This window comes from Jaculus jaculus, chromosome 10, assembly GCF_020740685.1.
Source record: "Jaculus jaculus isolate mJacJac1 chromosome 10, mJacJac1.mat.Y.cur, whole genome shotgun sequence".
NCBI lineage: Eukaryota > Metazoa > Chordata > Mammalia > Rodentia > Dipodidae > Jaculus > Jaculus jaculus.
This window is the reverse complement of record NC_059111.1, coordinates 101,173,629-101,194,228: the sequence shown is the minus strand read 5'-3', so window position 1 is coordinate 101,194,228 and position 20,600 is coordinate 101,173,629. Positions and strand designations below refer to the sequence as shown.

At 39.4% G+C, this 20,600-nt stretch overlaps 1 protein-coding gene and 1 long non-coding RNA gene across 3 annotated transcripts in view; one reads left to right on the top strand and one right to left on the bottom strand.

Annotated features, from left to right (window-relative positions):
• LOC123463996 overlaps nt 1-20,600 on the bottom strand; it is a 68,091-nt gene that overhangs the window by 2,112 nt on the left and 45,379 nt on the right. The gene's annotated exons all lie outside the window — the stretch shown is intronic.
• Nucleotides 1-20,600, top strand: part of Kdm7a (lysine demethylase 7A) — a 73,782-nt gene that overhangs the window by 45,132 nt on the left and 8,050 nt on the right. The window contains exons 9-14 of the mRNA XM_045160111.1: nt 31-137; nt 9,972-10,063; nt 15,145-15,234; nt 17,304-17,513; nt 19,307-19,431; nt 19,630-19,784. Coding sequence (XP_045016046.1) covers nt 31-137; nt 9,972-10,063; nt 15,145-15,234; nt 17,304-17,513; nt 19,307-19,431; nt 19,630-19,784 — 779 coding nt within the window. The remainder of the gene's footprint in view (nt 1-30; nt 138-9,971; nt 10,064-15,144; nt 15,235-17,303; nt 17,514-19,306; nt 19,432-19,629; nt 19,785-20,600) is intronic.

Here is a 20,600-nt window from a genome sequence, read left to right as displayed (position 1 = left end):
TGAATAATTATTCATATTTTATTCATTTAGGTGTTATGAAATGGAGAAAAGGCTAAAAACACCAGATCTTTTCAAATTCCCTTTCTTTGAAGCCATATGTTGGTTTGTAGCCAAAAATTTGTTGGAAACCTTAAAAGGTAATTAATGGTTTGTATATTTTGTTTTGTAATATGATGCATAATGTTTGCAAATTCCTTCGTTATCTGCCAGAGACCCTTCACTAGATGTCATTTCTTTTTTTCTTTTTGGTGTGTATGCATGTGAGTACACGTGTGTGTACAGGGTGTATACATGTGTGCTGAGGCCAGAGGATGATGTTGGATATCTTCCTTGATTATTCTCCACTTAAAAATTTAATGAGGTAGCAGGACAGACATGGTGGTGCATAGCTTTAATCCCAGCATTTAGGAGGCTGGGGTAGGAGGATCGCTGTGAGCTCAAGGCCAGCCTAGAGCTACAGAATGAGTTCCAGGTCAGTTCCAGGTCATGTGACCCTACCATGAAAATAAAAAATTAATTAGTTAGCTAATTAATTAATTAGCGTATGTATGGGAGCACCAGAATCTCTGGCTGCTGAATGCCTGTCTGGCTTTATATAGGTAGCTGGGGAATTGAACTTAGACTGGTAGGTTTTGTAAGCAAGTAAGCACTTTAACTAATGGGCCACATCTCTGGCCTCCCATTCTCTGTTTTCAAAAAACGTGTGTGTGTGTGTGTTTGTGTGTGTGTGTGTGTCTGTCTGTCTGTCTGTCTGTGGGCACATCAGGACCTCTTGGTACTGTAAACAAATGTCAGACACTTGTGCCACTTTTTGCCTCCCACTTGCATGGGTGGCTTGGGAAGTGAACCTGGGCCAGCAGACTTTGCAAACATGTGCTTTTAACCACTTACTATCTTCTCAGTTCCCATTCTCCACTTTTTTTTTTTTAATTTTTATTAACATTTTCCATGATTATAAAATATATCCCATGGTAATTCCCTCCCTCCCCTCCCCCACATTTTCCCGTTTGAAATTCCATTCTCCATCATATTACCTCCCCATTACAATCATTGTAATTACATATATACAATATCAACCTATTAAGTAGCCTCCTCCCTTCCTTTCTCCACCCTTTATGTCTCCTTTTCAACTTACTGGCCTCTGCTACTAAGTATTTCCATTCTCACGCAGAAGCCCAGTCATCTGTAGCTAGGATCCACATATGAGAGAGAACATGTGGCGCTTGGCTTTCTGGGCCTGGGTTACCTGACTTAGTATAATACTTTCCAGGTCCATCCATTTTTCTGCAAATTTCATAACTTCATTTTTCTTTACCGCTGAGTAGAACTCCATTGTATAAATGTACCACATCTTCATTATCCACTCATCTGTTGAGGGACATCTAGGCTGGTTCCATTTCCCAGCTATTATAAATTGAGCAGCAATAAACATGGTTGAGCATGTACTTCTAAGGAAATGAGATGAGTCCTTTGGATATATGCCTAGGAGCGCTATAGCTGGGTCATATAGTAGATCAATCTCTAGCTGCTTTAGGAACCTCCACACTGTTTTCCACAATGGCTGGACCAGATTGCATTCCCACCAGCAGTGCAGAAGGGTTCCTTTTTTTCCACATCCCCGCCAACATTTATGATCATTTGTTTTCATGATGGTGGCCAATCTGACAGGAGTGAGATGGAATCTCAATGTAGTTTTAATCTGCATTTCCCTGATGACTAGTGACGTAGAACATTTTTTTAGGTGCTTATATGCCATTCGTATTTCTTCCTTTGAGAACTCTCTATTTAGCTCCATAGCCCATTTTTTGATTGGCTTGTTTGATTCCTTATTATTTAACTTTTTGAGTTCTTTGTATATCTTAGATATTAATCCTCTATCAGATATATAGCTGGCGAAGACTTTTTCCCATTCTGTAGGTTGCCTCTTTGCTTTTTTCACTGTGTCCTTTGCGGTGCAAAATCTTTGTAATTTCATTAGGTCCCAGTGGTTAATCTGTGGTTTTATTGCCTGAGCAATTGGGGTTGTATTCAGAAAGTCTTTGCCAAGACCAATATGTTGAAGGGTTTCCCCTACTTTTTCCTCTAGCACTTTCAAAGTTTCCGGTCTGATGTTAAGGTCTTTAATCCATTTGGACTTAATTCTTGTGCATGGCGAGAGAGAAGAATCTATTTTCATCCTTCTGCAGATATATATCCAGTTTTCAAAACACCATTTGCTGAAGAGGCTGTCTCTTCTCCAATGAGTATTTTTGGCATTTTTATCGAATATCAGGTGGCTATAGCTACTTGGGCTTACATCTGGGTCCTCTATTCTGTTCCACTGATCTACATGTCTGTTTTTGTGCCAGTACCATGCTGTTTTTGTTACTATGGCTCTGTAGTATAGGGTAAAATCAGGTATGGTGATACCACCAGCCTCTTTTTTGTTGCTCAGTATTATTTTAGATATTCGAGGTTTTTTGTGATTCCAAATGAAGTTTTGGATTGTTTTTTCTATTTCCATGAAGAAAGCCTTTGGAATTTTGATAGGGATTGCATTAAATGTGTAGATTGCTTTAGGTAAGATTGCCATTTTCACGATATTGATTCTTCCAATCCTGGAACAAGGGATGTTTCTCCACTTTCTAGTGTCTTCTGCAATTTCTCGCTTGAGTGTTTTAAAGTTCTCATTGTATAGATTCTTTACTTCCTTGGTTAGGTTTATTCCAAGGTATTTTATTTTTTTTTTGATGTAATTGTGAATGGGAGTGATTCTCTGATTTCATCCTCTGTGTGTTTGTTGTTAGCATATATGAAGGCTACTGATTTCTGTGTATTTATTTTGTATCCTGCTACATTGCTGTAGGTTTTGATCAGCTCTAACAGCTTGCTAGTAGACTCTTTAGGGTCCTTTATGTATAGAATCATGTCATCTGCAAATAATGATAACTTGATTTCTTCCTTTCCAATTTGTATCCCTTTTATGTGTGTCTCTTGCCTTATTGCTATGGCCAAGACTTCCAAAACTATATTAAATAGAAGTGGGGACAGTGGACACCCTTGTCTTGTTCCTGATTTTAGTGGAAAAGCTTCCAGTTTTTCCCCATTTAGTAATATGTTGGCTGTAGGCTTGTCATAAATAGCCTTTATTATATTGAGATATGTTCCTTCTATTCCCAGTCTCTGTAGGACTTTTATCATGAAGGGATGTTGGATTTTGTCAAATGCTTTCTCTGCATCTAATGAGATGATCATGTGATTTTTGTCCTTCAACCCGTTTATGTAATGTATTACATTTATAGATTTGCGTATGTTGAACCATCCCTGCATCTCTGGGATAAAGCCTACTTGGTCAGGGTGAATGATTTTTTTGATATACTCTTGTATTCTGTTTGCCAATATTTTGTTGAGAATTTTTGCATCTATGTTCATGAGGGAGATTGGTCTGTAATTTTCTTTTTTTGTTCTATCTTTGCCTGGTTTTGGTATCAGGGTGATGCTGGCCTCATAGAAGGAGTTTGGTAGAATTCCTTCTTTTTCTATTTCCTGGAAAAGCTTAAGAAGCAATGGTGTTAGCTCTTCCTTAAAAGTCTGGTAAAATTCAGCAGTGAATCCATCCGGGCCTGGGCTTTTTTTAGTTGGGAGATTATTGATAACTGTTCGGATCTCCATGTTTGTTATAGGTCTATTTAAGTGATTAATCTCATTTTGATTTAATTTAGGTAGGTCATATAGATCAAGGAAATCATCCATTTCTTTCAGATTTTCATACTTTGTGGAGTATATGCTTTTATAGTATGTCCCTATGATTTTTTTGAATTTCTCTGGAATCTGTTGTGATGTTACCTTGTTCATCTCTGATTTTATTAATTTGTGTCTCTTCTCTCTTTCTTTTGGTCAGATTTGCTAAGGGTTTATCAATCTTGTTTATCCTTTCAAAGAACCAACTCTTTGTTTCATTAATTCTTTGGATTGTTCTTTTTGTTTCTATCTCATTAATTTCTGCCCTAATCTTTATTATTTCTTCCCGTCTACTAATTTTTGGTTTGCCTTGTTCTTCTTTTTCCAAGGCTTTAAGGCGAAGCATTAGGTCCTTTACTTGCGACCTTTCTAATTTCTTAATATAGGCACTTGAGGCTATAAATTTACCTCTTAGAACTGCCTTCATTGTGTCCCAGAGATTTTGGTATGTTGTGTTCTCATTATCATTTGACTCTATAAATTTTTTGATTTCCTTTTTGATTTCTTCATTGACCCACTCATCATTTAGTAGTGTATTGTTTAGTTTCCATGATTTTGTGTATGCTCTATAGCCTTTCTTGCTACTGATTTATAGTTTAATTCCATTGTGGTCAGATAGAATGCAAGGAATTATTTCAATTTTCCTGAATTTGTTAAGATTTGCTTTGTGTCCTAATATATGGTCTATTTTAGAGAATGTTCCATGTGCTGCTGAAAAGAATGTATATTCTGCAGCCTTTGGATGAAATGTCCTGTATATATCTGTTAGGTCCATTCCTTCTATGACCTCATTTAGTCCAGATGCCTCTCTGTTTATTCTTTCCCTGGATGACCTGTCAATTGATGAGAGTGGGGTGTTAAAGTCACCCACCACCATTGTGTTTGGTGTTATCTGTGACCTTAGTTCTAATAGTGTTTGTTTGACGAATTTGGGAGCCCCCATGTTAGGTGCATATATGTTTAGGATTGTAATGTCCTCCTGTTGGAGTGTGCCCTTAATCAATATAAAGTGACCTTCCTTATCTTTCTTGACTAACGTCGGACTAAAGTCTACCCTGTCTGATATTAGGATAGCAACCCCTGCTTGTTTTCTAGGCCCATTTGCTTGAAACACCGTCTTCCAACCTTTCACCCTAAGATAATGTCTATCCTTTGTAGAAAGGTGAGTTTCTTGGAGACAACAAATTGTAGGATCCTGCTTTTTAACCCAGTCTGCAAATCTATGTCTTTTCGTTGGGGCATTGAGACCGTTGATATTAAGAGATATTATTGAAAGGTGTGTATTTATGTTTGCCATTTTTTTGTGTGTGTGTGTGTGTGTGTTACTGGTTCTACCTGTGCTCTCTTCTGTTAACTGGTATTTGAGTATAGCTTGTTTTTTCTAGGTTCCTTATATGTGTGCTTCTCCTTTTGTTCAGCATGGGGGATTCTATCAAGTATTTTCTGTAGAGCTGGTTTTGTCTTCAAATACTCCTTTAACCTGCTTTTGTCATGGAATGTCTTTATTTCTCCATCTATTTGAATGGATAACTTTGCAGGATAAAGTAACCTTGGTTGACAGTTGTTATCTTTCAGAACTTGGAATGTATCACTCCAAGCCCTTCTGGCTTTAAAAGTTTGTGTTGAATAATCTGCTGTAATCCTGATGGGCTTGCTTTTGTAGGTACCCATTCTCCACTTTTAATTTACTGATGTAGGGTCTTTCACTTGAACCCAAAACTTGCTGGTTGGCTAGTCTAAGTAGTCAGCCTGCTTGTCTCTGGATATTCTGTCTTCACCTCCTGAACTCTGGGATTATGAGTAGGCTGCCACACCTGCCCAGCTGGGGATCCACACTCTGGTCCTCAAGCTTGCATAGCACGTGCTTTATCTTCTGAGAGTCATCTTCCCAGCTCCCCTCCCCCCTTTTACAGTATGTATTCCTCTCACCTTCCTCTGCCAAGAACTCCTTTTAAAATACTTTATTTTCATTTATGTATTTATTTGAGAGAGAGATAATGGGCACGCAGGGCCTCTAGCCACTGCAGTTAAACTCCAGATGCATGCACCACCATATACATCTGGCTTACATGGGTTTTGGGGGAGTTAAACCTGAGTCCTTAGGCTTCACAGGCAAGTACCTTAACAGTTAAGCCATCTGTCCAGCCCAAGAATTTTTTTTTAAGTTTTAAAAATTTATTTATTAGAGACACAGAGAGAGAATGGGCATACCAGGGCCTCTAACCACTGAAAATGAACTCCACACACATGCACCACCATGTGCGTCTGGCTTACATGGGACCTGGAGAATTGATCCTGAGTCCTTAGGCTTCACAGGCATGTACCTTAACTGCTAAACCATCTCTCTAGCCCCAAGAACCTTTATTTATTTATGTAGAGTGAGTGAGAGAGAATTGGCATGCCAGGGTCTCAGCCACTGCAATCAAACTCCTAATGCTTGTGCCACCTGGTGGGCATGTAAAACCTTGTGCTTGCCTCACCTTTGCGCATTTTGCTTATATGGGATCTGGAGAGTTGAACATAGGTCCTTAGGCTTCACAGGCAAGCACCTTAACCACTAAGCCACCTCTCTGGCCCCCAAGAATCTTTTTATAAGTTAGAGTCTCTAGTGTGTAATCTTCCTCTCCATTTATTCTTTGAAATCAGGCATATGAAAAACCTACATAGGTAATTTTAGGAAATCCTCATTTTATCTATTGGTTTAGTGGCCTGCACACATTTATACATCTCAAAAATGTAGCTTGTGTCCAGAGACCATTATCTAACACTTGTTTTGAAGTATTTGCCTGAAAAAAACTTGGGGAGTAGGACTGGGGAGATACTCATGGGTAAAGTGCTTGCCGTGCAAGTGCCAGGACCTGAGTTCAGATCCCCACACCTGTAAAGACATATGCTGTAGTGCTAGTATCTGTAACTCCCAGCACACTGAGGGCAAGAAGGGAAATGGAGGCAGGAGAGTCACCTACAAGCTTATGTGCCAGCTAGTCTGGCACTTATAGTTGTGAACAATGAGAAACCGTGCCTCAAACAAGGTGGAAGGTGAGGATGGACACATGGAATTGTTCTGTGACCTCTACATGCCTGCCATAGCATGCACACATCTGCACTCATTCCTACGAACATACACATGTCAAGTAGACATACAAAAAATAATTAGGGGAATGATTTCAATGACCTTGCATATGTCATTACCATTATGATCACTATACTGGCTAGTTACTTCACTAGTTAGCCTACAAACCAACTCTCTGCTGGTTGCTTCAACTGTAGTTGTAGAAAAATGTATTTTTAGCTTGGCCTAGTGGTGCAGGACTGTAAGTTTTGTTACTTGAGAAACTAAGGCAGAAAGATTGCACATTCAGGACCAGTCTGGGTACCTTAATTAAACCTTATCACAGAATTAAAAGAGTTGCACAGATAGCTCCATGGTAAAGCATTTGCCTAGCATGAATGAGGCTCTAGGTTCAGTCCTCAATACCACACACAGAAAAAGAAAAAAAATTATGTGTGTGTGTGTGTGTGTGTGTGTGTGTGTGTGTATGTGTGTGTGTGTTTTCTCTCTTCACTTTTTTCAACTTTTCCTTACAGTACTTGTTGACTATCTCTTGTTGTTATTTAGCCTTGGATAGAGTTTACTACCCACTATGGGCTGCAGTCCCAAGACAACCAGACTCCAGGAAGACCTAGACCCAGTGTGCAGGGGGAGCTACCAGGCTCCCACCGTTCACCAGGCTGGGTCTCAATCAGAAGGACTTGGGTGCTCCATAAGTGGCACTGGGGAGTGGGTCTTCTGTATGCCACATTTCTTGTGCTGCAGCAGGGATTAGGCCCTGGGCAGAAATACTATTTTTTTGAAAACTCCTTTACGTTGGGCATGATGGCTCACACCTTTAATCCCAGCACTTGGGAGGCTAAGATTAGGACTGTTAAGGTGTTTTAGGGTTTTGTAAGTCCAGAATGGACTAAAAATTTATCAAAATGATAAATTCTTAGAAATGGACATATTTTTCGTTTTACATTGGTTAGCATAAAGTCATGTTTTTCTCTTGAAATGTTCATTTCTCAGTGCTGTTGGAAATTTGTGCCTCTTCTCTCCTCTGTTCCCTGTTTTCTGCCCTTCCTCTGCAGGGTCGCCAATTGTTGTCCAGGTTTGGCACTTACTATGGAGCCCAGGCTAGCCTTTTAACCCATGGTGATCCTACTGCTTTAGCCGCCAAAGTACTGGGATTGTAAGTGTGAATCACTATGCCTGGCCATTTTTAAACATCTCAGTCGGTCCTCACCTCATTAATTTTCAATATTTTTACCCTAATACAAACATTTAAGACTATATATTTACTTGTGTATGATATACCACGTTTTAAAATTTATTTATTTTTATTTTGAGAGAGAGAGAGATAGATATTGAATGGATGCGCCAGGACCTCTAGCCACTGCAAACTAACTCCACATGCATGCGCCACCTTGTGCATCTGGCTTAAATGGGTTCTAGGGAATAAAACTTGGATCCTTGGGCAAGCACCTTAACCAGTAAGCCATCTCTGTAGCCCTACTACATGTTTTGATAAAGTGTTTTCATAATTGTTTAGTAAGCATATTTTCTGATTTCCAATACTTACAAAAAAATCTGTTATTTACCAGTCTGTTTCTTAACAGTTGTGTTTTTCAGTTCTAAACATTGGGGCTTTCTGTAGTTAGCTGTATTGATTTCTAGTTTAACAGCATTTTGAGCATATAGGTAATTTGGATCTTTAGACATTTGTTGAAACTTGATTATGGTCCTGGGACATGGATCATTTTACAGATGTGCTGTGTATATTTGAGAAGAATACATATGATGCAGTTGCCATGTGCAGCATACTATTTATGGCTGTGGAATCAAGATTTGTAGTGCTCAAATTGAATATGTGTACCCGTTTTTAAGTCCACTGCTGCTTACTATTTGTGCTAGAAATCTTCTTCTGTGATTGTGAAACTTCTTATTTTATTTTATAGTTTAAATTTTTGTTTCCTCTGACATTTCAGGATATGTTATTAAGCAAATGTTAAATGTTTGTCTTTCTAGTGAATTGAATTTTTGTGATAAAATAACCTTTAATAAAGACAGTATATAAAGACAACTATCCCAGTATTTAAAAAATATTTTTATTTGTTTATTTGCAAGGAGAGAAAGGAAGAAAAGAAGTGAATGAGTATGGGTGTGCCAGGGCCTCTAGCCACTTCCAGTGAACTCCAGATGCATGTGTCACCTTGTGCATCTTTCTTATGTGGGTGTTGGAAAATAGAATTCAGTCTGGCAGGCTTTTGCAAGCAAGTTCCTTTAACTGCTGAGCTGTCTCCCCATCCCCTCTGTTTTAAAACTATAATTTAAAAATATTCTGGTGTGAGGAGTGTGTAGTGTGTGTGTGTGTGTGTGTGTGTGTGTGTGTGTAGTGTAAGCATGTGTATGTGAGATGCACATGCTGCATGTCCATGTGTGTGAAGGTCAGAAGAGAAGATCAGGTTTCCTCTGTTGCTCATCTTTATTTCCCTGAGATAGAGTATCTTACTGAACCTGGAACTCACTGATTTTATAACCATTATTATTAAATATCATTTACATTTATTTATTTCAGGGAGAGAGAATGGGTGCACCAGGGCCTTCAGACACTGCAAATGAACTCCAGATGCATGTGCCACCTTGTGTATCTGGCTTATATGGGAACTGGGAATCAAACCTGGGTCCTTTAGTTTTGCTGGCAAGTGCCCCAATGGCTAAGCCATCTCTCCAGCTCTTTTTATTATTATTAGATTGGTTGGTTAGAGAGCCTCAGTGATCCTCTTGTCTGTACTCTGCTCCGTGCTAGGTTTACAAGCATGTGCACACAGCAATACTTGAATAGGTTATAAGTGTGTGAGCTGGTGATTCCATATTCTTGGATGTCCAATTGAAATAAAAATCCTGTTCTTAAGAAATACTTGGTGATAATTAATAGACTACAATTCTGGTAATTTATTACTCCCTTTCACTTTATTATCATTGCTACATATCCACTAGAGCAAGGCAGTATAGAAAGCATTCAGGAAAATAAAACATATTATTAAATTTAATGTTCTGTTTTTTTTCTTTCCTGCCTTTTGAATTATTTCATATCCTGCTTATTTTTATTTATTTGGATGTTGTACAATCTATATTTGGTGGTTATTGTACACTTAAAGTTTTAAGCTCAAAACACTTTAACTCCTTTTCCTGCCTTACTTCATTCCTACAGAACTGAGAGAAGATGGTTTCCAGCCTCAAACTTACCTAGTACAGGGAGTGAAAGCACTGCATACTGCTTTAAAATTATGGATGAAAAAAGAAGTAAGTTATTTTCCTTATGTGGCATGATTAAAAAAAGTGCTTTTAGCAGGGTGTGGTGACGCACACCTTTCATTCCAGCACTCGGGGCCGAGGTAGGAGGATTGCTGTGCATCTGAGGCCAGCCTGGGAGTACAGAGTGAGTTCTAGGTCAGCCTGGGCTAGACTGAGACCCTACCTCAAAAATAAAGTGTGTTTTCTGTTTTGGCAGCATTTTATGACATTTGTAGAGGAATGGGAATTATGCTTCAAGTATAGCTTATATTTTAGTCAAATATTATGTATAGATGAACTTGTTTCTGGTTATGTGTATGAGAATAATAAAGAACAAGGTTTTCTTTAATCTGGACAAAACCAAAAGTTATGTGCTTTTAGGATACTAAGAAAAGAACATGTAGATACCGAATAATAAAATAGCACTGGGCTAGAGATAGAATTCCGCTGGTAGAGTACTTGTCTTGCACGCACAAAGCCCTTGGTTTAGTCCCCAGCGCGCCATATACTTCCAGCACATGGGGGATGGAGGCAGAAGGATCAGAAGCTTAAGGTCTTCCTTGAAGCCATGTAGTGAGATTGAGGCCAGCTTGGGCTACTGAGACCCTATTAAAAAAAAAACAAAGCAAACAAATAATAATAAACATTATGCTCTTATATTGTGCTAAGCACTGTTCTTTGACTTTATGTGTGTGATCTCATTGAGTCCTCAAAACAACTATATGGGGTTGGATACTAATCATACCTGCATTTAAGTAATTTTCCCAAGAGAACTAGCACATCTAGGAGGCAAAGCTGAACTCCACTTGCAAGTGTATTTATGTACAGGTGGTAGAAAGTAGAGGCAAGGCCCTGAATTGTTTTCCATGTTTGTACTTGAGTTTCTTTATCTCTTAAGAACTCATTCACCTCAAGTCTCTATTGGAATTAGTGTTTCCTGCCCTTACGCTTCCATAGCATATTTCTTGTGCCAGTGGCCTTAATACCAGTGTGTATAATGTAGTCATGTTCCCTTCTTTAAGTTTTTGAGCCCTTGAAGAACCAGGGCCATCTGTCTTATTTCAGTTCCATGGAACTTTGCACACAATAATACTTGAATAAATTACAAGTGTGTGAGCTGTTGATTTCCATATTCTTGAATGTCCACTTGAAATAAAAATTCTGTTCTTAAGAAATGCTGGGTGGTGATAATAGACTACAGTTCTGGTAGTTTATTACTCCCTTTCACTTTATCATCATTGCTACATATCCACTAGAGCAAGGCACTACAGAAAGCATTCAGGAAAATAAAAGCATGTCTTCTGCTGTCATACTTGGTCATCTAGTAAGAAGGAAAAGCATAAGTAATGGACAGCTAACACAATAGAAACAAAATAAAGCATATGTTGTAAAAACTGGTTTGTTTCCTGATGGAAGCTTTACATGAGTGGTTCTCAAGTATGTGTGTTTATCAGCACAGCCTTTAGAACTTTTAAAGCCTTTATAATTAAAAAAAAATACTTGTGTGTGAGTGTAGGCACATGCACACCATGGCTTATGTACAGAGATCAGAGAACAATTTTCATGTTGGTCCTTGCTGATCTACCTCATTTGAGGCAGGATTTCTTGCTCTAGTCTCTCTGCTGTTCTTTGCTGTGCTGACCATGCTATGAGATTCCAAAACATTCTCCTATCTCCACCTCCTATCTCTCCAATGGGCCAGTATTCTGGGATTACAGAAGCCCACCATGGCTTCCAGCTAATTTTTTTTTCCCCCTGGGCATGATGACACATGTTTCATGGGGGGGGGGGAGGAGAAGGAGAGGGAAAGAAGGGAGAGAATTGGCATGTTAGGGTCTCCACCACTGCAATTCAACTGCAGACAAACGTACAACTTTGTGTGCATGTGCAACCTTGCAAATGTGTGTATGGTTTACATGGGATCTGTGGAGTTTTAACATTGGTCCTTGCTAAGCCATCTCTCCAGCCTGGCATCCAGCTTTTTTTTTTTTAAAATATTTTATTTTTATTTTATTTATTTATTTGAGAGAGACAGACACAGAGAGAAAGACAGGTAGAGGGAGAGAGAGAGAATGGGCGTGCCAGGGCTTCCAGCCTCTGCAAACGAACTCCAGACGCGTGCGCCCCCTTGTGCATCTGGCTAACGTGGGACCTGGGGAACCGAGCCTCGAACCGGGGTCCTTAGGCTTCACAGGCAAGCGCTTAACCGCTAAGCCATCTCTCCAGCCCAACATCCAGCTTTTTTATATGAAGTCTGGGGATCCAACTTGGGTACTCGAGTTTTAGTGGCAAGCCCTTTATCCACTGAGCTATCTCTCCAGCCATGCCTTTAGGAAAAAAAAAAACAAACAAACAAATCCCTGCATCTTATGCAATACATTATAGATCTAAATCTAAAACCCGTCCTTGGTTATTTCTGTTTTAAGAAAATACGGGCTGGAGAGAAGGCTTAGCAGTTACGCACTTGCCTTTGAAGCCTAAGGATCCCGATTCAAGGCCCGATTCCCCAGGACCCACGTAAGCCAGATGCACAAGGTGGCACATGCATCTGGAGTTCGTTTGCAGTGTCTGGAGGCCCTGGTGTGCTCATTCTCTCTCTCTCTGCCTCTTTCTCTGTCTGTGTGTCGCTCTCAAATAAATAAATAAAATGATCAAAAATATTAAAAAATACATACATATATATTTATACACACATATGTATGTATATGTGTGTGTGTATATATATATATATATTTCGGGGGCTGGAGAGATGATTTTAGCAGTTAAAGCACTTGCCTATGAAGCCTAAAGACTCAAGTTCAATTCCCCAGTACCCATACAAAGCCAGATACACAAGGTGGCACATGCACCTGGAGTTTGTTTGCAGTGGCTAGAGGCCTTGGCACACTCATATTCTCTTTTTCTCTCTACATAAATGTGTGTTGGGGTGCCTCTTTCTCTTAAATACAAAAACCCTATATTCTATTTATTTATTTGAAAGAGAGACAAAGAGGCAGACCTGGAAAGAGAGAGTATGGGTGTGCCAAGGTCTCCTGCCACTACAAACTCCAGATACATGCAACACTTTGTGCATTTGGTTTTACATGGGTACTGGGGAACTGAACCTGGGCTATTAGGCTTTGCAAGCAAGATCCTTTAACTGCGGAGCTATCTTTCCAGCCCATTCCTTGATGATTTTTATGAATAATAAACTTTGTGATTATAAGTAAATACTGTTATTAATACTTTTTTTTTTGGTTTTTTGAGATAGGGTCTCACTCTAGCTCAGGCTGACCTGGAATTCACTATGTAGTCTCGGGGTGCCCTTGAACTCACAGTGATCCTCTTACCTTTGCTTCCCGAGTGCTGGGATTAAAGGCGTGCACCACCATGCCTGGCTTTAATACATTGCTTTTAAACTACATTTATATTTGTGTTAAATTGGCTCAAAGATGACAGTTAGTTTAGCACAGTGTAGAGTCAGGTGTTTATAATAAAGTCTCATCTTAGCAGCTAGTAAACTATGCTACTCTAGATACACTGCCTAAGTTCTGTGCCTCAGTTCCCTCAATTATAATATGGAAATAATTTGCAGGTTGAGCATTCCTCATTTGGAATCTGGAGTACTCCAAAACCCAAAATACTTCTGGTCCCAAGCATTTTGGGTGAAGGATGGTCACCCTGAAGCACCTGTGCCACACTGTTATTGAAGGGGTTAGATGATTAATGTCTGTAAAGTACTCAACAGTATCAGAGCATGAAGTTAGCACTATTTTTATACTATTGTTGTTGCTAATTTGTTTTAATAAGTTCTACCAAGTAGAAAAAAGGTCTGCTTCTTTGTCTCTCTCTAAAATAAATACATGAGAAATATATATATATATTGGTTTTTTGAGGTAAGGTCTCACTGTAGTCCAGGCTGACCTGGAATTCACTATGTAGTCTCAGGGTGGCCTCGAACTCACAGCGATCCTCCTACTTCTGCTTCCCGAGTGCTGGAATTAAAGGCATGCGCCACCACACCCGGGTAGAAAAATATACTTTTTAAGAAAAGAAAGGACCGAGGATGTTTTCATACTCAGGTCTAAAAAATGAAAGTTCCTAGATATAGAGATGGATATTTGAACAGAGAAGTAAAAATGACATTAGTTTCCAGTTAAGTATGTGGTAACTCAGCAATTCATTTCTCATTCCTATTAATAATATCTTTCTCATTTTGTTTTTGGTTGTTAAAATTAGCAAAATTTATTCAAATTAGACCTTCCCATGAGAAACTAGGATTACTTTAGTATCTGTTGCAGTCAGGTTCATATTGTTGACAGAAATCATCTGACCAAGAGCAGCTTGTGGGAAGAAAGTTTTATTTTGGCTTACAGACTCGAGGGGGAAGCTCCATGGTGGCATGGGAAAATGATGGCATGAACAGAGGGTGGACATCACTCCCTGGCCAACATCAGATGGACAACAGGAACAGAAGGGTGTACTAAACACTGGCAAGGAGAAACTGGCTATTATACCCATAAGCTCACCCCCAACAATACCACCTCCAGAAGGCTTTAGTTTCCAATTGCCATCAGTTGGAGAGACTAGCATTCAGAATACCTAAGTTTATGGCCTGAATCAAGCCACCACAGTATCCATGCTCCCCATAGAAATATGGGCTGGAGAGATGGCTTAGTGGTTAAAGCACTTGCCTACAAAGCGTAAGGACCCAAGTTCAATTAATTCCCATGTAAACCAGATGTACAAGGTGGCACATGTGTCTGGAGTTCATTTGCAGTGGTTAGAGGCCCTGATGTACCCATTCTCTGTCCTCTCTCTCAAATAAATAAATGAATAAAATTATCTTTTAAAATATTGAAAAAGAAATCCCTATATGTGTGAATTAAATTAGTTAGAATTACAGTAGAATTTGAGGTATAAGTAAATAAAAAGCAAATTTCACTATGAGACAGGTCCATTTTTCATTCAATTAAGAAGTGGCATGAAGTTGAAGCTGAACTTAATACTACCTACCTGTGTCTGTAAATTACAGAGAATCCTCAAATTGATTTAATAAATTAGGTTTTACTTATTCAAATAACTGTTTCTTTTTCTTTATCTAAATACAGCTTGTATCTGAACATGCCTTTGAAATTCCAGACAATGTTAGACCTGGACATCTTATTAAGGAACTTTCTAAAGTAATTCGAGCAATAGAGGTAAGTGTAGAAATGATCATCTAAGTGCTTGCTTGTTGACTGCCTTGAGAAGCAAATGGACCTACCACTATGTCACAACCATTTAACATACACATTTGAAGGAGTAGAAGGAGCTGAGTCTTAAATAGGTTGCAGGTTCAGGCTTCTAAATGGGGAACATTGACAGTATTGTGTTTTAAATAATGTTTAGTTATAAGGAAGCAGATACTAGATTACTTTGAATTTGTTAAGTTCCTCCAAACGTTTTTAAAAATTTTTATTTACTTATTAGAGGGAGAGAGCGAGTGAGCACACCAGGGTCTCTAGCCACTGCAGACGAACTCCAGATACATGCACTACCTTGTGCACCTGGCATATATGGGTTCTGGGGAATTGAATCTGGATCTTTAGGCTTCGTAGGCAATTGCCTTAACCACTAAGCAATCTCTCCAGCCCCAAAAGTTTTTTTTTTTTTTTTAAAGTTAAGATTCAGTTAATTTCAGTTACCCAGAGACTAGTAAATGTTAAGTAATTAGAGGAAAGGAAAACTGTGGGGAGTAAAACTGAGGGAAGCAGGGGCAGGGGATCCCTCAGCTGAAAATACTGATAAAACTGGTGAGGCCTTTGATTAAAGTTCATAAAATCTGAGTTTTTAAATACACTAATTTAAAGCTATTGTAGTATTGAAAAAAGGAGGCTTTCATTAAAGTAGTTTTTCAGGAGCATGGCTGGGTTAGTGTGTAGTTTGAACCAAGAGAAAATTCAGTGGAGGAATGAGGCCAACTGGTAGTTTAACATCTTATATTAGGACTGTGCTTAAGGAATTGAAAGAGGTACTTATCTAAGAAATATTAAATTGCTACTTTTGTATCTATGGAGAGAATAGTTATCTATTTTTCAGTGATTTCTGATATACTATAAAAATAAGAAAATTGGCCAGGCGTGGTGGTGAAAGCCTTTAATCCCAGCACTCGGGAGGCAGAGGTAAGAGGATCACTGTGAGTTCAAGGCCACCCTGAGACTACATAGATGAATTCCAGGTCAGCCTGAGCTAGAGTGAAACCCTACCTCAAAAAACAAAACAAAACAAAAAAAAATTGAAGAGTGGATATAATTGTATGTATATGGGTTTAATATCAAAAGTTTGACATTAAGCTGGGCGTGGTGGTGCACACCTTTAATCCCAGCACTTGGGAGGCAGAGGCAGGAGGACTGCTGTGAGTTTGAGGACATCCTGAGACTTTGTAGTGAATTCCAGGTCAGCCTGGGCTAGAGCATGACCCTACTTCAAAAAACAAAACAAAACAAACAATGTGTGTGTATGTATATATATATATGTGTGTGTGTGTATGTGTATGTGTATGTGTGTGTGTATATATATATATGTATGTATGTATATGTGTGTATATATATCACAGAACAAATATATATGTATATGTCTCATGCATAGTAATAGCCATACACAATAAATTCAAGACAGGTACAAGTCTACACAAACTAATCCTTTTAATCTTCCCTAAGTAAAATATAATAGTTGAACACGTGTGAATATTGTTTTGGAAAAAGTGGTAAACTGGTGTGGTGGTATGTGCTTATAGCCATAGTACAAGGGAGGCTGAAGCATGAGGATTGTGAGTTTGAGGCCAGCCTGGGTTACATAGAAACACTCCCTCAAAAACAAACATTCCCAAAAGTAAATCAATGAAATATGTTCTTAGCATATTATATGGGGAGAAAGAGAGTAAATAAAGGTCTTAGGGAAGCTGAGGCTTTAATTTGGCCCCCTCCTTCCCTTTCCCTCTCTCTTCCCCTCCCTTCTTCTTGTGTTTTTGAGGTAGGTCTCAGTCTAGCCCACACTGACCTGCAATTCACTGTATAGTCCCATATTGGCCTCGAACTCATAGTAATCCTCTTACCTCTGCCTCCTGAGTGCTGGAATTAAACTGGTACATCACTACCCTGGCTGGGTCTTTTTCATTTAAATAATGAAAATGGGGTGGGTTTTGTTACTAAAATATTTTTATGGCTAGTTGTTAAGTTTGCACATAGTAGCCTTATCATAAAGTACACTCTGAATTTAATTCTTAAAGGAAGAAAACGGCAAACCAGTTAAATCTCAGGGAATTACTACTGTGTGTCCAGTTTCACGATCCTCAAATGAAGCAACTTCTCCATACCATTCCAGACGAAAAATGAGGAAACTTCGAGATCATAATGTTCGAACTCCTTCTAACCTAGACATCCTTGAGCTCCATACAAGGGAGGTCCTCAAAAGATTAGAGATGTGTCCATGGGAAGAGGCAAGTATTATGTACATGGTAGGAAAAGATGACTTTTTTTTTTTTAAGAACCGTAAAAATAACCTGTTCTTGTTATGTAATCTTTACTGTAGATTATATCTTTATGGAGGTCAGTTAATACTTGTGCTTATGGCAGATCCCAGAGTCTTAGCCATCAGTGTAGAGTTAAGATCTCAATTGCTGACATGTTTATTACATGTTTACCAAGAACCATGTGCTCTTCTGCGCTCTGAAGAAGATGCCCAAGTGAGCAATTCAAGTCCTTGCCTAATGAGGATTTTATCAAAGTTCAAATTGGAAGATGGGAAAACAACATTAAGACAGTATTTCATGCTGGGCATGATGACACAGTCCTTTAATCCAATACTTGGAAAATCGAGAAAAGATTGCAACAGGTTTGAGAATAGCCTGGCCTCTAGGGCAGCCGGGCTGCACAGTGAGACTCTGTCTCAACGACACAATGTATATAATTTCATACACTATGTGTCTTAAAGGAGCCCAGAACAATAGAATAGTAGAGAAGTAGAATGTCTGGCTGCTTTAGCTGATGTGGTCACAGTACCTTTCAGGTGGTGATGTTTGAACTAACAGTTAAAAGGAAGAAGACAGATGGATACAAAGTTTTGAACTGATGTTACAGGCATAATAGCGCAAGTGCAGAAAGCCTGTTCTTCAGCCAAAAGCACCATTCTGACTAATGACTTAGAAACTTAGAATAAGCCAATTTTAGTTGGAGAAGTGCTAATTTACTGGACAGAAGAGAGAGTGGGAGGCAGTATGAAATTCATCATGTTGCCTTTTAAAAACATGCTACTAAATATGTGAGAGGATTTATATCATCTGTACTTTTACATCTTAAGTAGAGGATAAGCAATAATATAAAATGAATATGCTGGGTATGGTGGCATATCCCTTTAATTCCAGCACTTGGGAGGCAGAGGTAGGATTACTGTGAGTTTTGAGGCCAGCCTGAGACTGCATAGTGAATGCCAGGTCAGCCTGAGCTAGAGTGAGACCCTCTCCCCCCACCCCGCTCCCCCCCAAAAAAAGAAGAAGAAGAAGAGGGTTATCTTTGAATTGAAAGAAGTTATGAGGTTTCTTTTTATTTGTTTTGAGGCAGGGTTTCACTCCAACCCAGGCTGACCTGGAACTCACTCTGTAGTTCAGGCTGGCCTTGAACTCATGGTAGTACTCCTACGTCAGCCTCCTGAGTGCTGGGATTAAAGAAATGTAGCACCACTCCGGCTCAGAAAGCATACTTTGAAAGGCTTTATTTATTAAGAAAAAAAATGTCTCAGGAAGCAAATAATCTTTTATATGTTTAAAACCAGCTATTGTTGTCCCTTTTTGTCACATGGTGGCCTTTGTGCCTAGTGATAGCAGTGTGGCTGCTGAGGAGGGAAGAGGGAGTCAGGGTTAGGGTGAGTGGGAAGGGCCTGTAGCTACACTGCAGTAGGAAGGAAGGGGAGGAAAATGGAAATATTTAAGGCTGTATGACTCCAGCTCGTGAGCTCTTACACGAATGACCTTTCTTTAGATTTACTCTATGCAGATTTTATATATTGTGCCTTACAGAATGTACTTGATTGTTAATGACACTGCTGAAAGATGAGCCATCCTTATGCTTTGGATTGAGGATCTCTGGAGTGTGGCACTGCTGCCTTACCCCAAACCTAGGTGCTGTCTACCACTCTGTAAGACAGGCCTAGGAGGCGGGTGGCATGCAGGCTTCTTCAGTTGAGCAGGTGCGCCTGAGAGTAGGAGTTAACCTCAGCTCTACTTTTATACTTTAGGACACCTCGAGCTCTAAACTGAATGGAAAATTCAACAAACATCTCCAACCATCTTCCACAGTACCAGAATGGAGAGCAAGAGATAATGACCTACGATTGCTGCTGACAAATGGAAGGATAATTAAGTATGTAAAGTAGATCAAAATGTCAGTTGAATTAATTTTCAGTCACTGCCCTTTGTTCACTTTGTCCCCAGTTTATACTGTTGCACAGCCAAATTGCATTGTGGGGAAAGAGTCTCAATTCTGCACTGCCTCTAAAAGGGGGGGCGGGTACAGAGCCTTGTGCTACTTCTGATTTGACTGTTTTCCTCCCTGGCACAGAGATATTAGACAGCCCTTTGCAGATCAGAGCCTTTATACAGCAGACAGTGAAAATGAAGAAGACAAGAAACCAACAAAGAAGGCCAACATGAAGATAGAAGAGAGTTCAGGAAGAGAGGGGACAGAAAGTGAAGAATCCCAAAAGCCACTTAACAGTATGTTTATTGTAATCAATATGTTAAAGATATGTGCTTTGTTCATGTGACAGTGAGTATATATACCTGCTGTTTGTTTATTTATTTGAGAGAGTTCATGGGCATTCCAGGGCTTCTAGCCATTGTAAACAAACTTCAGACACATGTGCCACCTTGTGCGTCTGGCTTATGTGGGTACTAGGGAATCGAACCTGGGTCCTTAGGCCTTGCAAGCAAGTGTCTTAACTCTTAAGCCATCTCCCCAGCCCAATACCTGCTAATTTTAAAGTATTTAAGAAATACTTTGTTTTATTTTATTTATTTTGGCATGCCAGGGCCTCCAGCCACTGCAAACAAACTCCAGACACATGTGGCACCTTGTGTATCTGGCTTATGTGGTCCTGGGGAGTTGAACTGAGGTCCTTTGGCTTTGCAGGCAAGCACCTTAAACACTAAGCCATTTTTCCAGCCCAAAGAAATACTTTTTAAAAAATATTTTATGTTTGTTTATTTATTTGAGAGACAGAGAGAGAATGGGTGTGCCAGGGCTTCCAGCCACTGCAAATGAACTCAGATGCATAAGCTACCTTGTGCATCTGGCGTTATGTGGGTCCTGGGGAACTGAACCTAGGTCCTTTGGTTTTGTAGGCAAGTGCCTTAACTGCTAAGCCATCTCTCCAGCCCAAGAAATACTTTTATTTACTTATAAGCAGAGAGAAAGAGAAAGAGAATGAGTACATTAGGACCTCTTGCCACTGCAAATGAACTCCAGATGCATGTGCCACCTTGTGCATCTGGCTTTACATGGAAACTGGGGAATTGAATTCAGGCAAGCAA